General features: G+C 38.2%; 2 protein-coding genes across 5 annotated transcripts in view; one reads left to right on the forward strand and one right to left on the reverse strand.

Moving 5' to 3' along the window:
* Window positions 1-4,207: 4,207 nt before the first annotated feature.
* RPA3 (replication protein A3) lies at window positions 4,208-7,559 on the reverse strand. Of its 2 annotated transcripts, none has more exons than XM_036863377.1 (4): window positions 7,272-7,559; window positions 6,094-6,168; window positions 5,164-5,272; window positions 4,208-4,594 (listed from the first exon to the last, which is right to left on the reverse strand). In XM_036863377.1, exons 1-4 carry the CDS (start codon window positions 7,368-7,370, stop codon window positions 4,512-4,514), a joined length of 366 nt encoding a protein of 121 aa, XP_036719272.1. In that variant the 5' UTR covers window positions 7,371-7,559; the 3' UTR covers window positions 4,208-4,511. The 2 variants fall into 2 exon arrangements, with proteins under 2 accessions (XP_036719272.1, XP_036719273.1); XM_036863378.1 differs by having other exon boundaries at window positions 7,344-7,511.
* Window positions 7,560-7,641: 82 nt separating this feature from the next.
* UMAD1 (UBAP1-MVB12-associated (UMA) domain containing 1) overlaps window positions 7,642-23,022 on the forward strand; it is a 235,681-nt gene continuing 220,300 nt past the window's right edge. The window contains exons 1-2 of one of the 3 annotated variants that reach the window (XM_036863375.1): window positions 7,642-7,774; window positions 10,807-10,974. The gene's annotated coding sequence lies outside the window, so the exon portion shown is untranslated. Of the gene's footprint in view, window positions 7,775-10,806; window positions 10,975-14,111; window positions 14,117-23,022 lie in introns of those variants that run through there. The other 2 variants (XM_036863373.1, XM_036863376.1) reach the window with 2 other exon arrangements.

The raw sequence follows: 23,022 nt of genomic DNA on the forward strand, positions 1-23,022 counted from the left end.
GTCTACTTTAAATATTAGGCAGGTTGTCTCTCAAATCTCTGTCTGGGCCTACATTTCCAATATATTCTGGACATCTTTACTCAAGGGCCTATTAACTAGTTAAATTTGTATTGAAGTGAAATTATTGCTTCCTCACCTGTTGATCTCATCCTTGGTTCTTACCCTGTTTAAGTCCTAGCATCATCACTGAGTCCTATGGAATCCATTATAATATATTCTCAACTCCTGGCCTCCTATTCTTTGTCGCTTCACCAAATTATGGTTCAGGTCTTCATTACCTCTTCTCTCAGCTTTGTGGCTTCTCAAACCAGGATGGATGAACTAATTTATTCATATACTATGTTAGGCATTGGGAAATACAAATAAGACAGGTTTTTAAATTACAGTTTCTTCATCTATAAAGGCCTCTTCTTAGTGGGGAAGACTAATTAGAAGACTGGTTAAATAAATTAGGAAACACTTGGCACAGTGGATATTTTTCAACCATTAAAAAGCATGAGATAGCTCAATATGTTAATTGCCAAGACTTATTAAACGAAAAATGCATGTTGCAGGGCAGTATATTGAGGTCCTACAGACAGTTTATGCAGAGAAAGTTCTGGAAAGCAGTCCACCAATCCATAGCAGTGTCTTTGGGGAGACAGTAGGAAATTTACTTTCTGATTTTTGTAGTGTTAAAAAAATATATAATCTATATATATTTTTTAATCCGAAAAAAATGCTATGAGCAAGTTAAGTGTGATGAGAGGAATATAACATAAAGCAACTAACTCTGCTTGCCCAAGTTAGGGAAAGCTTAGAGAATGTTTTCCTTTGGGCATAGAGACAGACATTCCAATAAGAGCAGAGAGCAAGTTCAACAGCATCTGTATCTTAAAGGGTCTAGTGTGTTCTGGCAACAGTACATCAGTGCTGGAGGGTTGCTTCCAGGGGAGAGTAGGATTTGGGACTGAGGTGAGACATGGTCAGATTGTGGAGGGTCTGAACTACTGATTAGAAATGTGGACTTGACCTAGTCACTGGGGAGCCTCTGGCAGGTGTTGATTTTGTTTTCAATGCATTTTTTTATTTTGGAGTAATTTTAGATTTATAGGAAATTTGCAGAGATAGAGTTCCTCCCCTCACCCAGTTTGTCTCCTTTTATGTTACCTTACATTATCCTGGTACATTTGTCAAAACTAAGAAACCAACGTTGGTACGTTAGTTTAGCTCCAGACTTTATTCAGATTTTACCTGTTTTCCATTAATGTCCTTTTTGTGTTCCAGGAGCCAGTCCATGATCCCACATCACATTTAGTTGTCATGTCTCTTTAGTCTTCTGTGCTCTGTGAGATTCTGTCTTTCCTCATTACCTTGACAGTTTTGAGGGGTACTGATCAGTTTGTAGAATGTCCTTCTATTTGAGTATGTCTGATATTTTCTCATGATTAGACTGGCATTATGCATTTATGAAAAAATAGCACAAAGGTGAAGTGCCTTTCTTATCCCATTACATCAGAGGGCACACGATTTATCCACGTGTCATCACTGGTGATGTTAACCTTGTTCACTTCATTAAGGTCATATTGGCCAGGTTTCTCCACTGTAAGCTTTCCAGGAAGTTTTCCCCTATTCACACTTCTCTGGTTTTTAAACTTTGTAGTATCGATTGTAGTACAATCGATGTTTAATGCAACTCTACTGGCCGGGTGATCGGAAGAGGCTGGAAGCAGTAAGGCCAGTAATATATTTAGGGCTGTTGGAATAGCTCAAGTGAGAGATGACAATTGTCTGAATTTATAGTGGCAGTGGGAGTGAAAAGGATTAGAAGTATTCAAGCTTTTCTGGCCAACAGAGTGGCTTATGGTAACTTTAAAAGGAACAAGACAAATCAAAATCACTTCACACCCATTAGTATAGCTATAATAAAAAAGTCAGATAATAAGTGTTGAGGATGTGGAGAAATTAGAATCCTCAAACACTGCTGCTGGGAATGTAAAATGGTATAGTCACTCTGGAATACCGTCTGGTAGTTCCTCAAAAGTTAAACATATTTACCATTTGATACAGCAGTTCCTCTCCTAGGTATATACCCAAGAGAAAGAAAAAATCTGTACACACAAAAACTTATACATGAATGTTCATAGTTCATTATAGCTAAATGGTGGAAACCACCCAAATGTAAAGCAACTGATGAATGGATAAACAAAATGTGGTATATCCGTACAGTGGAATATTTTTGGCCATAAAAAGGGATGAAGCACTGATATATGCTATAACACAGATGAACCTTGGAAACACTGTGCTAAATAAGTCAGTCACAAAAGGCCATGTGTGATTCCATTTATATGAAATATCCAGAACAGGTAAATCTATAGACAGAAAGTAGATTAGTTGCTTCTTATGGCGAGGGAGCGGGTAGTGGTGGTGTAGGGACTGGGCCATGACAGGTAAATGGTACAGGGGTTCTTTTTGGGGTGATGAAAATGTTCTAAAATTGATTGTGGTGATGGGTGTACAACTCTGTGTACTAAAAGCCACCGAATTGTACACTTGAAATAGGTGAATTATATATGTGAATTATCTTTAAAAAATTATTACTAAAAAGTCAGGGAACACATGGTAGGGGGGCTGCATCTATTCAAACTACACTCATTCAAGCTAAAGCGCTGGTGGGACATGCAAGTGCAGATGTTGAACAGCTCAGAGATGAGGCTGGGGCTAGAGAAATGGCACCATAAATCATTAGTGTAAAGGATTCACTTGTCAGAAAGCAAGGTACCCTAGTCATTTAGTCCAGTTTACTGAACATAGTAGTTCAAGGGAAGGTTTCAAACAGGACACCTTTAACATTTAATAGCACTGAGTTTTCCGAGGTTAACACAATTGAGGACTGACCCCTTCTCTAGCATTGGAGATAACACTGTGTTATTGAGATTAGCTGATGTCCCTCCCTACACCTAGATTTCAATTACAATTGTCTTTACTTCCTGTAATAAAATGCTTTACCATGAGTAGCTCTGTTGCTTAAGTAATTTGTAGAATATTTTGGGGTGAAAGTTGAAATTGAAGATGGTACCAATTTAAAATAAATATTTTTGGTATAATTTACAACATAAATGGATTTAGAATTAGTTTATTTCCTCACTGAAGAAAATGGGTCAGGCCATAAAACTTGTGGGCACATAGGTCACCAGTTACTCTTTATTACTGTCCTACACTTGCGACACCCGTGCCTGCCCACTCCCAATGGTACTTGGTGGTATGAAGTACAAGTCAGTAGGAATTTCTTATTAAGGATAATGACAGTTGAAAAGAATTTAAAAAAAAATTAAATGATTCCACCAACTGTTTTAATGATCAGGTATCCCTTTTTTGGCCTAGTGAATGCTCAGTTTTAAAATCCTGAGAAAGAGATGCTATGATGGTTACTTCTATGTGTCAGTATGACTGGGCTAAGGGATATCCAGATAGCTGGTAAAACATTATTTCTGGGTGTATCTGTGAGCGTGTTTCTGGAAGAGATTAGCATCTACATCAGCAGACTGAGTAAAGATGGCCCTTGCCAAAGTAGGTGGGCATCATTCAATCCGTTGAGAGTCCAAATAGAACAAAATGGCAGAGGAAGGGCAAATTTGCTCTCTCTCCTTGAGCTGGAATGTCCATCTTCTCCTGCCTACAGACACTGGAGCTCCAGGTTCTCGGGCCTTCAGACTCTGGGACTTACACCAGTGTCCTCCCAGTTCTCAGATCTTCAGACTGCGAGTTACACCGTCATCTTCCCTTATTCTCAGACCTTTGGACTCGCACTGTATTATACCACCGGCTTTCATGGTTCTCCAGCTTGTAGATGGCAGATCCTGGGACTTCTCGGCCTCTATAACCATGTAAGCCAATCTGCGTAACAATTATATATATATATATACATACATATATATATATATATATCCACATATATCCTATTGGTTCTGATTCTCTAGAGAGCCCTAATGTAGGTACTCACAAATTACATAAGATGTTGGATTCTATTTGCTGTTTTAATAAAATCATTTTTTCACAGCGTGTCAAGGAAGTAATTAACATGGTGTAATTCATGAGGTAGCAAGTAAATTCTTAACACAATTGGCCCAGGGTTTCATTTGGTAAGTCTAAGTCCTGACCTTACAGCTATGAAATTCCAAGTTTGTGCCTGAATAGATGACTAAAAGAATAAGAATATGACCAACGATATGTATCATTTAAACTTTTATTAATAAAACAGAAAACTAAACTCAGCCAGCTGCTTTTTTCTTGCATCTAATCTGACCATATGCCAGAGAAATGATTCTTTATGAGGACTTAGGTGAGAACTGTCAATAAACCAGTTCTGTTGAAAATGGCATAATGGAATATCTAATAACGTTAAGTAAATGAAATTAAAAAGAGAACAAATAACAGTATTAAAAATCACAGGAATCTCTCCTTTAAATATCAGGGCCTCCTTTAATAATCTTCAATGTAGCTCACTGGCAATCATAAAAAATTCATCAAGTTCAACCATACTGCACAACCCCCAAAGGAAAAAACTGAGGGAACTCATGGGTAATTTTCACAGCTTCATTGTAAAGTCCAAGATCTGAAAGAAACAGTTCAGCAAACATTTAATCTACAGTGGAAAGCTGTAACATCAATTACTATCTAAAGAGTTATACCTATTTCTCTTTTCTCTCCCTTTTAGAGGTCAACTTGTTTTCACAATCCATTTCCTAAAACTGAGATATAGATCATCGTATTTATTTAACTATGGCTCCAAAAAATAAAAGACATGGAGTATAGGAGACCACCCATTTTGACATCCATTGTACAGGCACAGTTCTTGCCTGGTTGTGTTTTAGGTGCTGTGCATTATTTGATGCCTTTAATCTATATATTAAAATCAAACAAACAAAACTATTAACATTATTTTGTTTACCCCATTTAAAAAACTTTTCTTTCCACAAATATTAATTAATCTTTGTTGAGTTTCCTACATACACAAGCACTGTTTAGAAGCAGGCCAAAATGTCCTCCCATTTTCCTTTGGGATCAGAACATTCTATAGAAATTGAAAATGTAGCAGGACTGAAACTCAAGACCAAGACATAGCAAGTTAAAAATAAAATTGCTTTCCACCTAATTCCATGAATTACAGCATGTTTTATTTACCAAAAGGATGGTTATCTTCTTTAAACTGGACATAAGATGCACACATAATGGTTGCCTTGGCCGTTACTCTTCCAACTACTTCCACGATTCCAGAGATTTCCTCATCAAGCTAACACAAAGAACAAAATGTCAACTTGGTGTTATCACATTTTCAGTTGATAATTAACTTGGAAAATTGTTCTACAGTTTACTAATCTTTCATTTCATGTAACAAAATAATTTTAAAATTTATCAGTGCAAAAATGGAATTGTAACTTGTTAAAAAATGTTTGAGTACTTATTACTGTTAGCATGTCACTAGTCCTGTTACCTTTAGCAGTAGCTTCAGGTTCAAAGATACAGTTAAATGTTTAAGTTGAAGACAAAATCACTTAAAGATACTGAGAATGTCCAGCATTTCCACAAGGAGTAATTTGTTTAAAAGGACCCATTGAAAGGAACTTTCTATTAACTACATTTGTACAGTGTGTTCTGCATCCATTAACCAAACAGCATACAGATCTGTCTTCATAAAAGACCAAGAAAATATTTTTAAGTACAATAAACATAAAATGTAAAAACAAATAAGTGACAACTGAAAATAAATGTAAACAAAAATAGAAAACCGAATTTTAAAAACGTAAAACTCTTGAGGAAGGAAAAAGTGATTTAAACAGAAGATGTTTCTTATGTGATTTTCATAAGGAATGAGAATTGTCACCCAGCATTTAAGGGGTGTATTAAAAAAATGACAGAGCCCAAAAAATCATTGGTTAGAAATGTAAAGGGAAATATAATGTAAGAAGAGGACAAATATTTGATTTTAGAGAGTGGGAAGTTTGATAAGCTGGTCCTTTATACATCCACTCCAAGAATCAGAAACATGAGCAACAAACCAAAACAAGATGAAGAATTAATTATAATATACATAGAATTAATACTTAAACATACAGGCTCCATCAACTCAACAGTTCCATTTTTTCCTTCTCCATCTGAAAGAATAAACATTTTCCCAGTGGGATGAATCTGAAAAATAAAAAGATTAAAAGTTTGACAAAAGATGAGCAGATTGACCCAAACTTACTTAATCGACGCACACAAAGCAATTGTTTTTGAACAGTTTAACTGGTTCAACATTATCATGTGTTACCATACATACCTGATCAAACGATGCCCAGTTAAATCTGAATTTCAGATAAACAAACATTTTCCATACAAATGTGTCCTGTATTTTTATTGCTAAATCTGGCAACCCTATGCTAAGAACAATTAAAGAGTCCATATTATCTAAAAGTGAGATCTACTGCCACCCATGATTTAAATGGTACGTATCCCACAGAGGATATGTTTTTAAAAATTAGGCCTGAGGAAGTAAAGAGAGAACTGGTTGTCAGAAAACCTGGGTTCTAGTCCTGTAAGACAGCGGCAGAGTGCAGTCAGATCTGGTCTGAATGACAGCTTTGCTACTTACTGCGGCCTTGAACCATACACTACTCCTAACCAATTTCCCTATCTGTGAAGTCCGAATACACCTATTTCAAGAAGATATGTGACTGAAATAAACTAATAAGCCTTTATACAAGAGCTTTCTCGGTTCCCTGATCCCGACACTTTGGGCCTGCTTCTCACCAGCAGGATGAGGGGCTGCACTCTAATAATGGGGTAAAATAACAGACTAGTATTGGATCAGTGAAGTACAATCAAGGAATGTTTTATAGAAAAGCGACTTCAACGAGAGAACGAAATCTGAGAAAAGAGGAAACTGCATAAAAGAAGGAAACAAGAAAACTGGACTAGTCAAATCTGGGTAACTAAAAAATCAGGAAGTAGATGGAGTTATGTCTATAATTTCCTTTAAGTAAACACAAACGAGGGTGGGACGCTAGAATTTAGAACGGAGCGCGTTCGAAAACGTCGCGATTCCGCGTCCTAAAAGAATCGCCAAAATAGGGCTGCAATGGTTAAAAAGTATGCAAAAAGTTCCCTTGTGAGAAATAAAGCAATGGGGAGCGCAGTGATGCTATAAGGCTGTCCCTCCTCCTTCACCCTCCGTTACACACCCTGAGGCAGCCACCCTGACTGTCACGGAGCCCCTCCCCCAAGGAGCCCAGGGTGGTGAGTGTGCGCACCTTCTCCAGCCTCCCTACGAAGCAAACGGGCTGGTCTATGAACTGAGCTAGCATGCTGGCGTTGATGCGCACCTTGGGCAACTCCATCACGTCCACCATGATTGCAACGGAAGGCCGCCAGCCGGCAGGAAACTAGCGGACAACTGAGACTGTGCGCCCCACGGACGTCTACGGGGCGGATTCCTCCGAAACCAATCGGCGGAGACCAGCACTCTCGCTCCACCAATCAAACGCACGGAAATCTCGATTGCAATCGCGCAGTCCCCCGAAAGCGAAGAAAAAGGCAAGGACCCGTCCGGAAGTGGGGATCGGCTGCTTAGTGACGCGCGGCGCCCCGGAAGTTACCTGGGTCTTCCGCGAAGCGTACGTGGAGGCGGGGCTTGGATGGGGCGGGGCTGAGGCTCCCTTCTGAGGTCCCGGTCCTCCCCGCCGCGACTTAACCCCGGAAGCAGGGTGGCGGGCTCCTGTGCTGTTGCGGCGGGGGACTGCGGCGCGAGTCTCAGGTACCTCTTCTCGCGGGAGTCGCCGCAGCCTTACTGTTGCGGAAGAGAGAGGCGGGAGTCGGTACCTGTTCCCCTGTGGCACTCTCGGTGCTGCGCCACCAGCTGTTCGCATTTCCCCGCCTCCCCTCTTCCCACTTCTGCTTGGGAAGCGCGGGGTTCTTGCTGAATGAAATCTAGGGAGCGGGTCTCTTTTTGACCCCCGCCCTTCTGGAAACGAGAAGTGGGGTCGCCAGTGATTTTCATCGCCTTTGCGAAGCTCCTGCTGCTCGGTGGCAGAGGGTCGGTGATTTACCGCCCCAGCTGCGTCACTTTCCTTCGTCAGTTTCCCCACCTGTGAGAAGAGGGGCCTGACCCCATTACCTCTATGACCCTTTCTAGCCCCGACATTCTGGCCACACTGTGGAGGTGCGGGTTTTCTCACCTCACTGTTAGCAACGAATTGAAGCATTTGGGAGTGGGTGAGGGAAGGACCACTGGGCTAGGAGACGAATTTAAATGGCTGTTAGATTCTGAGCAGGTGCGTTTCTTCCTGAGACATGATTTCCCTATCCGCAGAATGAGGAGGTTAGATAACTCAGTGGCAAGGTCCCAGCTGACTAAGTTTTGTCCATATGATTTACGGCCTCTTTCTTCTTAACTCCCCAGGAATCTTTTTCCCTATTGCTTTCCACACCTCAGGACTCTGGAGGGGAGATGAGGAGGTGTGGAGGATAACGCGTTTCAAGGAGATTTGGGGGGATTCTTCAATCTGTTGCTGGCTCATGTGGCTGTTGATTTGGGGGGGCTTTATCTTCCGGGATTTGATACCTGCCTTGCCAGCGATATTCCCGAATGAGTGCTCATAAAAAAAACCTGCCAACGGTGCTCCGGAAATTGGGGGAAAAAAAAAATCGGTGGGGGGTATATTATTATTTTTCGGAAACCGAGTCCATCAATTTGCCTAAAGCCAATTCAGGTACCTATCTAGAGTCTCCAGTTTAGTCTCGCAGTTGCCTTAAGCTAAGAAGTTCCTGTTTGAGACGTCACGCGGCAATTTAAGGTGGAAATCTGATGTGCCGTAATTAAATGATAGTTTGCATCTCTCCGTGTTTATTTAGCACTTAGCATCTATGTAAATATATTTGCCTTTTAATGTTGCTGTCACTGAAACTGATGTGAAGGATTTCGTTAGCAGATGCAGGGTGCATGTCAGTTGGTGCATAAAAAAGTGGTTGTCGGTGCAAGTGAGCAGAGCCTCTTTTATATTCCGTGCAGAGCCTTAACATCTTCTGCACTTCAGGGTTTGGAAACCAAGTTGATCGCATTATATTGGGTAGAGTACACATGAATATCTTTAATAGCAACGGTTTTTTAAAGAGCAGCCCTTAAAGCACCAGATGCTAATAGCACTGTTTTATAACAGTTAAAAAACCAATTTTGCCTACCAAGAGCATCTTTTTTCTAAACAGGGAGATGAGCAAGAAGATAATTTAAAATAGCTTCTTGGCTATTTTTTCAGTCACGTGAAATTTATTACGTGATATCTAATGCACAAAGAAGAGTATATGTAGCTGATATGTATAGTTTCCAGAGAAATGAAATGAGCCCATGTGGGCCTCTCATTAAGAGTAAGAAATGGAACTTCACCATTAGGGGTGGGCATCCTCAGTTAAGTCCTCCTCTCTACCAGCCAGAAAGAAACACGCTCTTGAAATTTGTGTTAAGCACCCTAAGCTTTTCTGTATAGTTTTATCGCGCGTGTAGCCGTTCGTAAATGGCGTGGTACCGATTTATCCTCCTGTCAGGAGTGTAGGAGAATTCCAGTTGATCCACATCACCTCATAGACCAGGGTAGGTGGTAGAACATCAGCCAAGTAGTCCCCATTCCAAGCAGCAAAGAAGTGGGCAGACAAAAGGGTCTACCTTCATGGGACTCAGCTCCCTTTAAAGAGCCCTCCCGGAAGTCCTTCACAACTTGGAGTTTTACTTACTAGGTTAAGAACTTTCCCTTCTATTCCTAGTTTGATAAAAGTTTTAACTGAGTGGTTATGGAGTTTGATCAAATGCATTTTTTTGCCTTGAGATGATTGAAATGAATATATTTTTCAGTGGTGAATAACACTCACATTCCTGGAAGAAACACAACTTGGTTATGATATCTTTTATTCCGTATTCCTGGATTTGATTTGCTATTGTTTTGTTTAGGATTTTTGCATTCATGTTCGTGAGTGAGACTGCCCTGTAGTTTTTCTTGCTTGTATATAGTCTTTGTCAGATTTTGGTATTATTAGCATTAGAGTAGTCTCATGAAATCAGTTGTGGAGTGTTTTCTCTATTCTCTAGATTTTGTGTAAACTTGGAGATACCTGTTCATTGACTGTTAGGTAGAACTCACCTGTAAAACGTTCTGGGTTTGGTATAGTAACCTGTACTTTCTGCTTTAGGCATATCCCACAAGTTTTTCATAAGTAGATGTTCATCATCATTAAGTTCTAAATATTTTCTAGTTTACAACATATTTCTTCTTTGATTCAAGGGTTGTTTTTGTTTCCAAATATATAGGTTTTATTTATTAAAGTTGTTTTGTTGTTAATTTCTAGTGTAATTACATTATCAGCAAATGGTATGGTCTGTCTGATACTAACTCTGTGAAAGTATGAGACTTGCTTTAAGACATCAAGTTTTTGCAAATGTTTCATGTATTTTTCGGAAAAAAATTGTGTTTTCCAGTTATTGGATCAAACTTGTTAATTGCAGTATTCAGCTATTTCTATTTTCTTACCTTTTGTCTTATTAATGTCTCAATTATAGAGATAATTGCAAATGGTAGCATTGGCAGTTTCTCCTTGAACTTCTGATGACTTGTGCTATATTTTTTTGAAGATTTGGTTTTCACTACATACAAGATGAAGATTCTGAAGTAAAATGGTGCGATGAAGTAGTGACTATCTCAAATCATGCTTTTTGCCTTAAAGTTAATTTTGTTGCTACTACGGTAGACACGTCGGCTTTCTTTTTGTTAGAATTTGTTTGCTGTCTCTTTTTCCTTCCAGTACTTCACCTAAGGGAGGCAAGACTCATGAGCTTGGATGTTCATTTCCTCATCTCTTTGGTGGCTTATCAGAGAGCTGACCTGGCAGGTCTCAGCTCAAAGGAGGATCAGACTGATACCAGCCTGTGGGCTCCAGCAGCTCCTTCCCAACAAGGCACTTCTTTAAGCAGTAAGCTTCCGTTATGACAGAATTGCCCAAATGTGTGGAGGCTGGATTCTTTTTATTTTTTTTAATTGAAGTATAATTAATTTGAAATATTGTGTTAGTTACAGGTGTACAAAGTGACTCAGTTTTATATTCCTTTCAGAATCTTTTCCATTATAGATTATTACAAGATATTGAATATCGTTCCTTGTGCTATACGGTAAATCTTTGTGGCTTATCTATTTTACGTGTAGTAGTTTCTATTTGTTAATCCCATACTTCTAATTTATCCCTCCCTGCTTCCCTCTCCCTTTTGGTAACCATAAGTTTGTTTTCTATGTCTGAGTCTGTTTCTGTTTTGTATATAGATTTAATTTTTTTATTTTTTAGATTCCACATATAAGTGATGTCATATAGTATTGGTCTCTCTCTGTCTGACTTAGTATAATATTCTTTAGGTCCATCCATGTTGCTGGAAATAGCAGTATTTCATTCTTTTTTATGGCTGAGTAATCGTCCACTCTGTATGTATGTGTGTGTGTGTGTGTGTGTGTGTGACGGCTTCTCATTGTGGTGGCTTCTCTTGTTGCAGAGCACGGGCTCGAGGCGTGCGGGTTTCAGTAGTTGTAGCACGTGGGCTCAGTAGTTGTGGCTTGCGGGCTCTAGAGCCCAGGCTCAATAGTTGTGGAGCACGGGCTTAGTTGCTCCGCGGCATGTGGGATCTTCCCAGACCAGGGCTCGAACCCCTGTCCCCTGCATTGGCAGGTGGATTCTTAACCACTGTGCCACCAGGGAAACCCCATACCACCTCTTTTTAAGCCAGTCATCTGTTGATGGGCACTTGGGTTGTTTCTATGTCTTCGCTATTGTAAATAGTGCTGCTATGAACATTGGGGTGCATGTATCTTTTCTAATTAGAGTTTTCATCTTTTCTGGATATATGCTCAGGAGTGGGATTGTTGGATCATATGGTAGTCTAATTTAGTATTTTAAGGAACCTCTGTACTGTTTTTCATAGTGGCTGCACCAATTTACATTCCCACCAACAGTGTAGGCGGGTTCCCTTTTCTCCACACCCTCCCCAGCATTTATTATTTGTAGACTTTTTGATGATGGCCATTCTGACAGGTGTGAGGTGATACCTCATTGTGGTTTTGAATTGCATTTCCCTAATAATTAGCTGTGTTGAGCATCTTTTCACGTGCCTGTTTGCCATCTGTATGTCTTCTTTAGAAAAATGTCTATTTAGATCTTCTGCCCATTTATTGATTGGGATGTTTGTTTTTTCGGTGTTGAGTTATATGAGCTGTTTGTATATTTTGGATATTAACCCCTTGTCAGTCACATCATTTGCAAATATTTTCTCCCATTCCATAGGTTACGTTTTTGTTTTGTTTATGGTTTCCTTTGCTATGCCAAAGCTTTTAAGTTTGATTAGGTCCCATTTGTTTATTTTTGCTTTTATTTCTTTTGCCTTGGGAGACTGATCTACGAAAGTACTGCTACATTTTATATGAGAGAATGTTTTGCCTATGTTCTTTTCTAGGAATTTTATGGTGCCATGTCTTATATTAAGGTCTTTAAACCATTTTGAGTTTATTTTTGTATATGGTGTGAGGGAGTGTTCTGATTTCATTGACTGACTTGTAGCTGTTCAGCTTTCCCAATACCACTTGTTGAAGAGAATTTCTTTTCTTCATTGTATATTCTTGCCTCCTTTGTTGAAGATTAATTGCCTGTAGGCGTGTGGGTTTATTTCTGGGCTCTCTATTCTCTTCCCTTGATCTGTTTGTCTATTTTTGTGCTAGTACCACACCGTTTTGATTACCATAGCTTTGCAGTATAATGTGAAGTCTGGAATGGTTATGTGGAAGCTGGATTCTTTTTTTCTGGGAACACTAGTGTTTAGTGGATCATGAGTGCTTTGCCACTTCTGTGCTTGTTATGTTATTGCCAATACACCTTATTTGATATTTATACTGTGTGACCCTTGTGGTATTTGTGTCTGTGTTGGCCTGATAACTTTCAACTTTTCTGGGTCCTTATGTTTTAGGTGTTTCTCTTGTAAATGGTGCATATAGCTAGAGGTTTAGTTTTTCTGTCTTTTGTCCATTTCCATCGATTGTGGCTACTGATATTTTTGGATTCATTTTAACAGTCATTTTGTGCTTCCTGTGTGTTCTGCTTTGTTGTTGTTGTTTATTTTTTTCTCCTCTCTTGCCTTCCTTTGAATTGACTTTTTGTTATTTTTTTTCCGTAATTCCACTTTATTCCTCTGTATTAGTTTGAATGTTACATATTCTTTAATAAAGTATTTTGTGGTCACGCTTTAACAAACACATTAAAGTCTAAAGTTACTTTACTCTGTGTCAAGACAAGAACCTACAACTCCACTGACCTTTTTCCAATTGTATGCTGTTGTCTAGAGTTTTAGTTCTATCTTGATTCCTTTTAACTCCACAAATTAGGCATTATTATTATCTTATGCAGTTAATATTTGCTTGGAATTATTCATATATGTATCATTTTCTTTACTTACTATTTATTTTTACATCTCAAATTTTTTTCTGTTATTGTTTCCTCCCCCTTTTTTTTTTTTTTTTTGAGGTACCTTCTTCGGAAGTTCTTTCAGTGAGAATCGTTGGCAGTACATTCCATCATTTTGTGTTTTTCTGAATATGGTTATTTTATCCTTGTTTTCAAAAGATAGGTTTATTATCTATCTACATAGAATTCTAAATGGACAATTAATTTCTCTCAAGACTACTCTGATATTATTTTACTCTTATAATATTTGCTTTTCTTTTAAATTGTGACTTTGTTCTTTCATGTCTCTATCTGCTTGATCTTCAGTTTGTTTTTGGTATTCTGCAGTTTTACTGTATAATGTATCCTGATGAGGAGTTCTTTTATTTAGTTTTCTGGTGAATATGTTGTGCTTTGTGAATCCTATAATCTTGTCTTTATCAGCACTTGGACATTTTCAACCATTATCTCTTTGAATATTGCTTCTCTCCTATTCTCTAACTCCTTCTGGAACTCTGATTAGAAGTAGGAAGGACCTCATGTGCTCTTGATCTCTGTTTTAGAATTCAGTGGTTTTGATTCTTTGTGCTGAATTCTGGATAATTTTTTCTAATTTTCCTGTTTACTAATTCTTTATGCAGTTGTGAGTCATTTGCTTTAATTTCAATACTAGTTTTTATTTGTTTCTAGAAGTTCTGTTTGGTTCTTTTTACAAATCTTAGTAGTGTTTATTTATACTCTTTTGTCATAGTTTTAGGTCTCCCTTTATTTCTCCATATATTACAGAATATAAAGTAAGTCTGTTTATGGTCTAGCTTTGATACCCACTGTCTTGATGGGTCTGATTCTGTAGAGTTTTCTGACTCTGTTGACTCTTGCTTACTGTGGCTTATTTCTTTATTTGTACAGTATTTTTTGATTATGAATTCATATTTCTTGGAACTTTTTTGTTGATTTTTTTGAGGTTTCGTTCGAGGGTATTTTACTCCAGAGAAGATCTTTGTTTCCTTCTTACGAAGATGTTTAGCCACAGGCTTTGTCCTTGTTCCCTGTGGGACATGGATAATTAAAACCCAGGCTTTTAGCCATTAGAAATCAAAAGTGGCCACAGGGAAAATGTTAACTCTAGTATTTGCATATACCCTTGTGGATTTATAGATTCTTTTCTGGCTTCTATAGATTTTCTTCTTATTCTTTTATTGGGTTAGCTATACATTAAAAATACATATTTATATTTAAGACATTACCACAAGTACTCTTTTAGAGAGCCAGTGTGGGGATTCTGTTAGTTGTTGAGGAGAACAAGGTCTTGGTGAAGGTATAGTAGGGCACTGGGGAGTGGCAAGAATTAAGGATGAAGCTAAGTAGAGACCAGAATTTGGAATGTCTTCCTTATATGCCATGCCAAGGAGTTGAGCTTAATAGTGATGCTGGAGGAGAGCACTGCAAAGGGAGTGATCAGTTTGACATTTTAGGTTGAGTATTCTGGGTTCATGATGATGAATGTCTTGGAATATCCTAATCAAGGTGCTTTTGGTACAAGTAACATGACCTTTGTAAACAAGCTTAAACTTTTTGTTTTTTGATTGATTGATTGTGGTAAAATGTACATAAAAATTGCCATCTTAACCATTTTTAATTGGATGGCTCAGTGGCATTAGTTACATTCACATTGTTGTACAACCATTGCTGTCATCCATTTCCCAAACTTTGTCATCATCCCATACTGAAACTCTCTGCCCATTATACAGTCTATGAATTTGACTACTCTAGGTACCTCACATAAGTAGAATCATACAATATTTGTCCTTTCCTGTCTGGCTTATTTCACTTATCATAATGTCTTCAAGGTTCTTCTATGTTGTAGCATGTATCAGAGTTTCATTCCTTTTAATGCTGAATAATAGTCCATTGTATGTAGTAAGTACCATATTTTGTTTATCCACTCTTTATTTTGGGTACATTTGGGTTGTCTCCACCTTCTAGCCAGTTTACTTTTAGGTCAAAAGGAAACTGATTAGAACTATTTTGGGTTAGCTTGACTCGCCTAAGGTTTATTAGCCTTATAAGGAGCTGAAGCCATGAAGAGGAAAGCTTTCAGAATCCAGACTGTCTTCTGCTTCTTTTGAGACCACTTTCTCTTCAGCCAAGCAATTGTTCACTTCACTGTTTACATAGACCTGCATGGTTACCCCAAACTTTGTGAACGGCTCTTGGGAGAATCTAACTTGCCAGCTGTAGTCACTTGACCATACATCTTCCAAACAACTATGGTGTAGAAGGGGACTTGGGGAGGATTGGGTAGAAACATGTTGGGAACATAGCAGGGTCCACTATGTTGAAAAGACACCCAAGGGGGTTGCAGTAATCAAACTGGAGATGTTGGTGAGCTGAACCCAAGTAGGGGCAGTAGGAATAGAGAGAAACCAAAAGTTTCATGAGATATCATGGGGTTGCAGGACTTAGTGGGTGGGGGAGAGTGGATGAAAGGGAGAGGGTGAAATTAAGGTAACACTTACGGTTCTGTCTCTAGCAGCTGTTTGGACCATCATGCTTTTTTCTGAGATAGAGAGTAGAGTAGGACACGTGTGCTGGGAAGATGACTCAGCCTTGGATACTGAAGTAGTGCAGCACAGGGTGAAGGATAAAATCTGGATTAAATCTTGATACTTAGGTGACTTTTGGAAAAATTATTCATCCTTTCAGAGCTTCAATTTCTGTATAAACGTGGGAGATAATAAAGCTTCATGGGGTTATTTTAAGCATTAAATAAGATTCGCATATGTAAATCCCTGAGCACAGTGCCTGGTTACACTAAGTACTTAAATAATAAATTCCAACTTATAACTGTTAATAGCGTGACCAAATTGTCCTAAAGTATCTGCTGGACATCTTAGTGATGATGAACGATAAGTTAGTAAAGGTGGAAGAAAACCCCAGCGTGCTTCCCCAGAAGGAAGGAAGTGTGTGGGCTTGTCTGAGAGTGAGAATCCTGAAGCATCTGGGTGACGGTATGTTTTGCCCAGCTCTGCTCAGCTGCCTGGATGGAAGAGACTGTGTCCTCTTACAACCATTTGAGTGTTACCAAGATGTTGTCTATACTGTTCAACAGTTTCTTGTGGAAAATTATTGTCAGGGAGATAATTTTCCTCTTGATCTTTTGGTGTATATTTTCCATTCCTTATGTTTATTCATTGAAGCAGAGACTGGGTGAGTGGGCTACTTTCGTCTTCCTCACTGAACTTTCTATTGCAGGCAGCTTCTTGTTTCTGTGTCTAGTCCTGGAAGACAGGTGGTTGCACACGTTCCTTGGCTTGTTCAGTTCTCAGTTGCTAACAGAAACTCATCATGTGTGGGTCTTCCAGGCCGAGATTGAGTCTTCCGTGGCTCAGACCGTTGAGGTCTCTGAATGAATTAGAGAATTAGGAGCAGTTTGTAATTCTTCGAACATGAAAGTAGATCTCTTTCCTGTGTCCTGCTCATGGAGCTTTTTCTGTCTGGGACCCTGTTTTACAAAGTCTTCCTTGGGCAGTTATAAACCATTGCCCTCCTTATTTTTCCCTGTTGCTTGCCAAGGCCAAAAACTATCATCTTTGAATGGAGGTAGAAGATCTCCCAGGAGAAGGGGAGGGTCAAGGGAGGGAATCCAATTTTGCCAGACTTTGGAAAGAATTCCCATGCAGTGGGATGTCTGGCAGCCTATTTTTTTCTGGTAGGTACAGCTGTGTTTTAGAATTAAGTTTAGGCAATGGGGATGGATGAAATACTTTCTCCATCTTCGTGGTTCACTCTCCTGTTGTAATAGTTTGCTTGTCTATTCGCTTATTCATTCATTCATCCTTGGATAGGGTTTCAGAAGATGTAGCATGTGGCAGAGAGCACAGTAATGAACTCTTGGTCAGTTGTACTTCTTGGTCAATCCCCACTCATTGTGGAGTTCATGGACATTTGACTCAGACTTTTGGCATATGGTTGATAGTTATTGCCAGTTTTTTTCTTGTGTTTCTTTATGTGCATTTTGATGAAAAATTGGGAGGAGGTGAAACAGCTTTCTTATTTACTCAGGAGTCTGAAGCAAGTCTTCAGACAGGTAACAATATTTGACTAGACTGTTAGCAACTTGTTAGCCACTTGCTTGGCCTGTGCTGGTTTTACACAGGACTCGGCACCATGCTTTGTGCCCACTGGCCTTGTGAGAGGTGATAGAGAGGCAGGACAAGAGGCAGCAAATAGATTAGATAGTTCCTTGAATTTGGAGAAACTGCCTTGTTTGGTGTTGTTCTCTAGGGCCTAGAACTGTGCCTGGCCAGTATTTGGCCTTCAAAACATGTTGGTTGAGTGAATTAAAAAATGAGCAAATGAACAAACGACTGAATTTTAGAAGTTTGTTTTTATTAAGGAAGGAAATACTTTTGATGATGCAGTTAGATAGTATTGGAAGTCGAATGATGTAGATTTTTAATGGGCAATTGAGGAGTGAGTTTTTTTTGGAAGATGTATGTAATGGTTCCTGTTGTGTGTTAGATGTATTTAAGTGAGCAAATAGAGACATTTAAAGACCCACACTGAATAATGCTTTATTTTACTTTTTTTAATTCATTCTCCATTTCTCTGTGCTATAGAGAGTTGTAAAGAGGGGTGATCTCACAATTAGTCTACTTTGTTCTTCCTTACGACTTTATTAAATAACTCACCTATTTAAATAAATCACCTAAGGTATTTGTTTCATGTGAAGAGATGCTTTTGTTAGAGTTGCCTGGGGTCTTTTTCAGGGTGTGTTTTCATTTTAGATTTACATCATTGAACACAGTGGTTAGAAATTAGTATTTTATTGGTAGGTATCAGTGTTATTTAAGCCAAAATCAAATTTTTTTGTGTGACAGTTACGTAGAATTATACTTGTAACTTTTCTGAAACATAAAAATATATAATTGTGTCATTAATTTAGAGGAGTCGGGATAACACTAAAGCCTCTAAATTACGTTCTTTGTCAATGAATGAGACCAAAATGGTATAAATTATAAGTGAGGTTTGTTATAAGCTCTCAAAGGCAGCAATTTTATCTTCTAAACTTCTGTCTCTTCACACTGTTTAACATCCTTCTTGAGAAAAAAAAAAGAATGGTTTTTGCATGTCCTGCATTAAAAAGAGGGAAGTTTTTGTTTGTTTTAATAAAACCTCTTGAAATTAAGATGGCTTCTGACTAGAATGCATCACATACTAGGTGATTGCACCCATCTACAGAGGAGTAGTTTACAACAAAGAATCATCTGGTCTAAAATGCTAAGAGTGAAGAGGTTGAGAAACTCTGGTCTAATGTAATAGGTGATTTCCTCTCCCCTAAAGTAGTAGAATCAGTGGAGACTTTTTTATGCTATCCTATTTTTCATTTTATGAGTAAGAGACAGTAGTGGAAAAAAGCAGTCAGTCTTTATCATTGCCAGGCTGCCATTCTTGATTCTGAAAATAATAGGGTAGTTAATTAAAAGGAAAACAAAACCCCCAAATCCAACAACAGCAGCAAAACTACACAAAACTTCCCAGATGATTCTGATAGAGACTTTGGGGGGTGATAATTTACAGAGCAATGGAGGAGAGTAAGTCTGAGGTCTCTTTTACCTTAGTGAGACTGTCAATTTTCAATGATGGAAAAGGGATCTGAGAAGAAAGAAGGTTCTGTTCTAAAATTTTCTTGGGCCAAGTTGTGATTTTTCAAAATAACTTTATCATGTGCTTGAAAAGCAATTCTGCTAGAGAAAATTAGTAATTCCAGATCATGTAATGCTTCCATGATAGCAGGATTTTATTATTATGGTGACAACTAAGATTGTAAACGGTTCCTGGTGGTAGGTATCTTGCATGGGAATGAGGAGTAGCTGGCTGTTGAGATTATCCAATGCAACCCGGTGCTGCTCTCCATGGCGAATAAAGCCAAGTGTTAAAAGTCATCAAGTGCGGCGATAAACTACAACCCCCTCCCCCCATTGCCCTCAGTACTCTTTTAACCTAGGATTTCCTGTATTATATTTAAGGATTTCATGTTTGAATCCTACGTGTCCCATTTCTGAAAAGCTTTTCCTGCCTTTAATTTAATATAAAGTAAAATAAGAAAAGGATTTAAACTGTAAGAATAAAAAAAAAAAAAGCAAAAGAACTATAAAGTCAAGGAAAAAAAATCCCAGCTTCGCCCTTGTTGAAATCTATACTGTGAAGTTCTTCAGAGCTCCTCTGCACTCTTCTAGAACCCTCCCTTGCCTATGCTTTATAATCATCTATTTGTAGCTTGAGGTCTTCTGACTTTCTAAGTATTTTAGATGTTCTGTTTTGGCTGAAAATAATACATGTTTAATGTCTCTGTTTGCTAAAAGCAACTATATAGTCATATAGGGAAGTGAGTTTTATTAAATCATGTACCTTCAGTTTTTAATGCCTGTTATATATGTTCATGATACCACTTTCCAGTTAGGTGACAAGTGAAAAGGTTAGGAGTGATAAATTAGAAGACAGACTCTCGGGGCTTCCCTGGTGGCACAGTGGTTGAGAGTCTGCCTGCCAATGCAGGGCACATGGGTTCGAGCCCTGGTCTGGGAGGGTCCCACATGCCGCGGAGCGGCTGGGCCCGTGAGCCACAATTGCTGAGCCTGCGCGTCTGGAGCCTGTGCCTCGCAACGGGAGGGGCCGCGATGGTGAGAGGCCCGCGCACCGCGATGAAGAGTGGCCCCCGCTTGCCACAACTAGAGAAAGCCCTTGCACAGAAACGAAGACCCAACACAGCCAAAAATAAATAAATAAACAAAGTAAACAATGCCTTAAAAAAAATTCTTAAAAAAAAAAAAAAAAGAAGACAGACTCTCTTAAAAATGAGATTGCCACCGTTGCTTTGTATTCATCTGGATTTGTTGTAAAAGCTGCACTAATGTTCTGAGGGCATCTCTGAGCTACTCCAGATCAGTGGAAATGAAATGGAAATATGAGTTCAAGGAGAAAATAGAACAATGTCAAATTTCCTGCTGTTAGAAAAGAAAGAACTTGCTTATATACTTTAAAATGGCTGATGGTGGATATTAAAATGCTGTGGTGTTTAGATTACATGAGATAAATTTAAAAGAATGATACAGTTGTTTTATTTCAACATATAAATATAATATGCTAGAAACTACATTCTCTATAATTTTCAGTGTAAAGGTTTAGATGTCAACTTAAAATGTACAAGAGAGCGCATGATTTTACAAAATTCTTTTAGGGAGTGTGTGAGCACCAAAGTAGGATTAGTGGCTTTGAAACTTTTTTGTCTCCAACCTAAACATGAAATGTGACATTTCATGTCAGGACCTAGTACATGCACCCGCAAGCAAAAGTTCATAAACATTACTTACCACATGTGACATTCTCTGATAAACTTTTTGCTTCTCCTTTTCTTTTTTTTCTTCCTCTTTTTTTCCCTCCTATTTCATTCTATTCAAAGATCTGGTCATGATTCACTAAATTGAGTTTATTTCCAGTAAAGGGTTGAGACCTACAGTTTGGAAAACAGCTGTAGATCCAAGATTCAGTTCATTTTTATTTTCTTTCCTGAGTGGGTTTTTTTTTTTTTGGCGGGGGGGTAGGATTCTGAGCAAAAATCAGAGAGACGGATATAAAATTTCTATTAATGCTTTAATTCATTGGCCTTCAAACTGTTCTGGGAGCTCATCTGCGACATCAGTTGAAATGTCTTTCCTGGCTCCCCTCTTGCTTATCCTCTTAGATGCCTGTACCTCTCACCCATGACACCAATATCACAAACTTTCAAAGATAAAAAACCCAGATGAATGGAAAAACAGGGAGAGAATATTTGGGTAATCCTAATTGGTAGGTTGAAGGTAATGGATACACTTTAAAAGAGGACAAAATCATCTCCCTCATACAAATAAAAATCTGTCAGAGACTTATTAACTCATCAGTTAAGGAAGAAATTAGTATATATTACCACTGGTTCAAAAGAAAACTCAAAGTATCACCACACAATATAGTCAAATAAGGGAATGTTGAATTTGTTAATTATTGCAAAACTGGTCACTGTCCCTAGGGCAGCATTAATGCATCCGGTGGGTAGGGATTATTTGTATGACTATCAATTTTCTGCAAGTTATCAACTGTCTCTACAGAGTTGTAACATAACCGACTCAGATAAACAAAGGTGGAGATAACCAGGACAGACGTGCTAGCCTTAATAGCCACTAAATTCCAGTCTTTTACAGTTTTTCCTTATTCTGATTAGATTTAGGCTATTAAACTAGGTCTAAAACTTTGACACCTAAAGGCCAAATCCATTGAAGAGGATTTATTCAGCCTGCAGAGTATTTGAAAATTTTTTGAATTTGTTGCTATCATCTAAAAACTAGGTTTTTACATAATAGTTGGATTTCTAGTTTGTCTTGAAAAATCAGACTTGGTGACACTGGGCCCACATCCCTTCATGGAACAGTGGTTGGAGCTGCCAAAGGTACTTAAAAAAATTTTTTTTTTAAATCTTTATTTTTGTAGAGTTACCATCTGATCCAGCAATCTCAGTCCTGGGCATATATCCAGAAAAGGTGAAAACTCTAATTACAAAAGATACATGTACCCCAATGTTCATAGCAGCACAATTTATAATAGCCAAGACATGGAAGCAACCTAAGTGAATGGATAAAGAAGATGTGGTACAATGGAGTATTACTCAGCCATAAAAAAGAATAAAATAATGCCATTTGCAGCAACATGGATGTACCTGGAGACTATCATACTAAAAGAAGTAAGTCAGAAAGAGAAAGACAAATATCATATAATATTACTTATTTGTGAAATCTAAAAAATGATACAAATGAACTTATTTACAAAACAGAAACAGACTCACAGACACAGAAAACAGTCATGGTTACCAAAGGGGAAGGGGGTGGGGGAGGGATAAATTAGGAGTTTGGGATTAACAGATACACACTACTATATGTAAAATAGATTGCAATAAGGACCTACTGTATAGCACAGGAAACTATATTCAATAATGGAAAAGATTCTGAAAATAATAATATATATAAACTGAATCACTTTGCTATACACCTGAAAGTAACACAGCACACAGTAACATAATAACACAGTTTTCTTGATTGTAAATCAAGTATACGTCAATTAAAAATTTTTAAAATATTTATTTTTTATTGTAAAGCAATATATGATATTTGACTTAGAAAAAAGCAAATACTACAAAAGAACCATAAATTAAATATAAACTGGTCATGCTTCCTGGTAACAACAACTATTAGGTTTGGTGTATATTTCTCCATATTTTTTTCCTAAGAATGTACAAAACTTACCTGCACATACAAAATAGAAATTTATAATTAGAAAGCCTGCTAGTTTCATTTTGAAAAAGCAAATAAGTTAGAAAAAGTACTAGAAAGGATGAAATAGTATAAAACACATACTTCAGTTGAAATGTTCTCTCTCCAAAGGCCTGGGTGACAGTGAGAGCAGGAGTTCTGAGTCCAAGGCGCATGGTCCCACACACAGGCATCAAAGGGAGGG

This window comes from Balaenoptera musculus, chromosome 9, assembly GCF_009873245.2.
Source record: "Balaenoptera musculus isolate JJ_BM4_2016_0621 chromosome 9, mBalMus1.pri.v3, whole genome shotgun sequence".
NCBI lineage: Eukaryota > Metazoa > Chordata > Mammalia > Artiodactyla > Balaenopteridae > Balaenoptera > Balaenoptera musculus.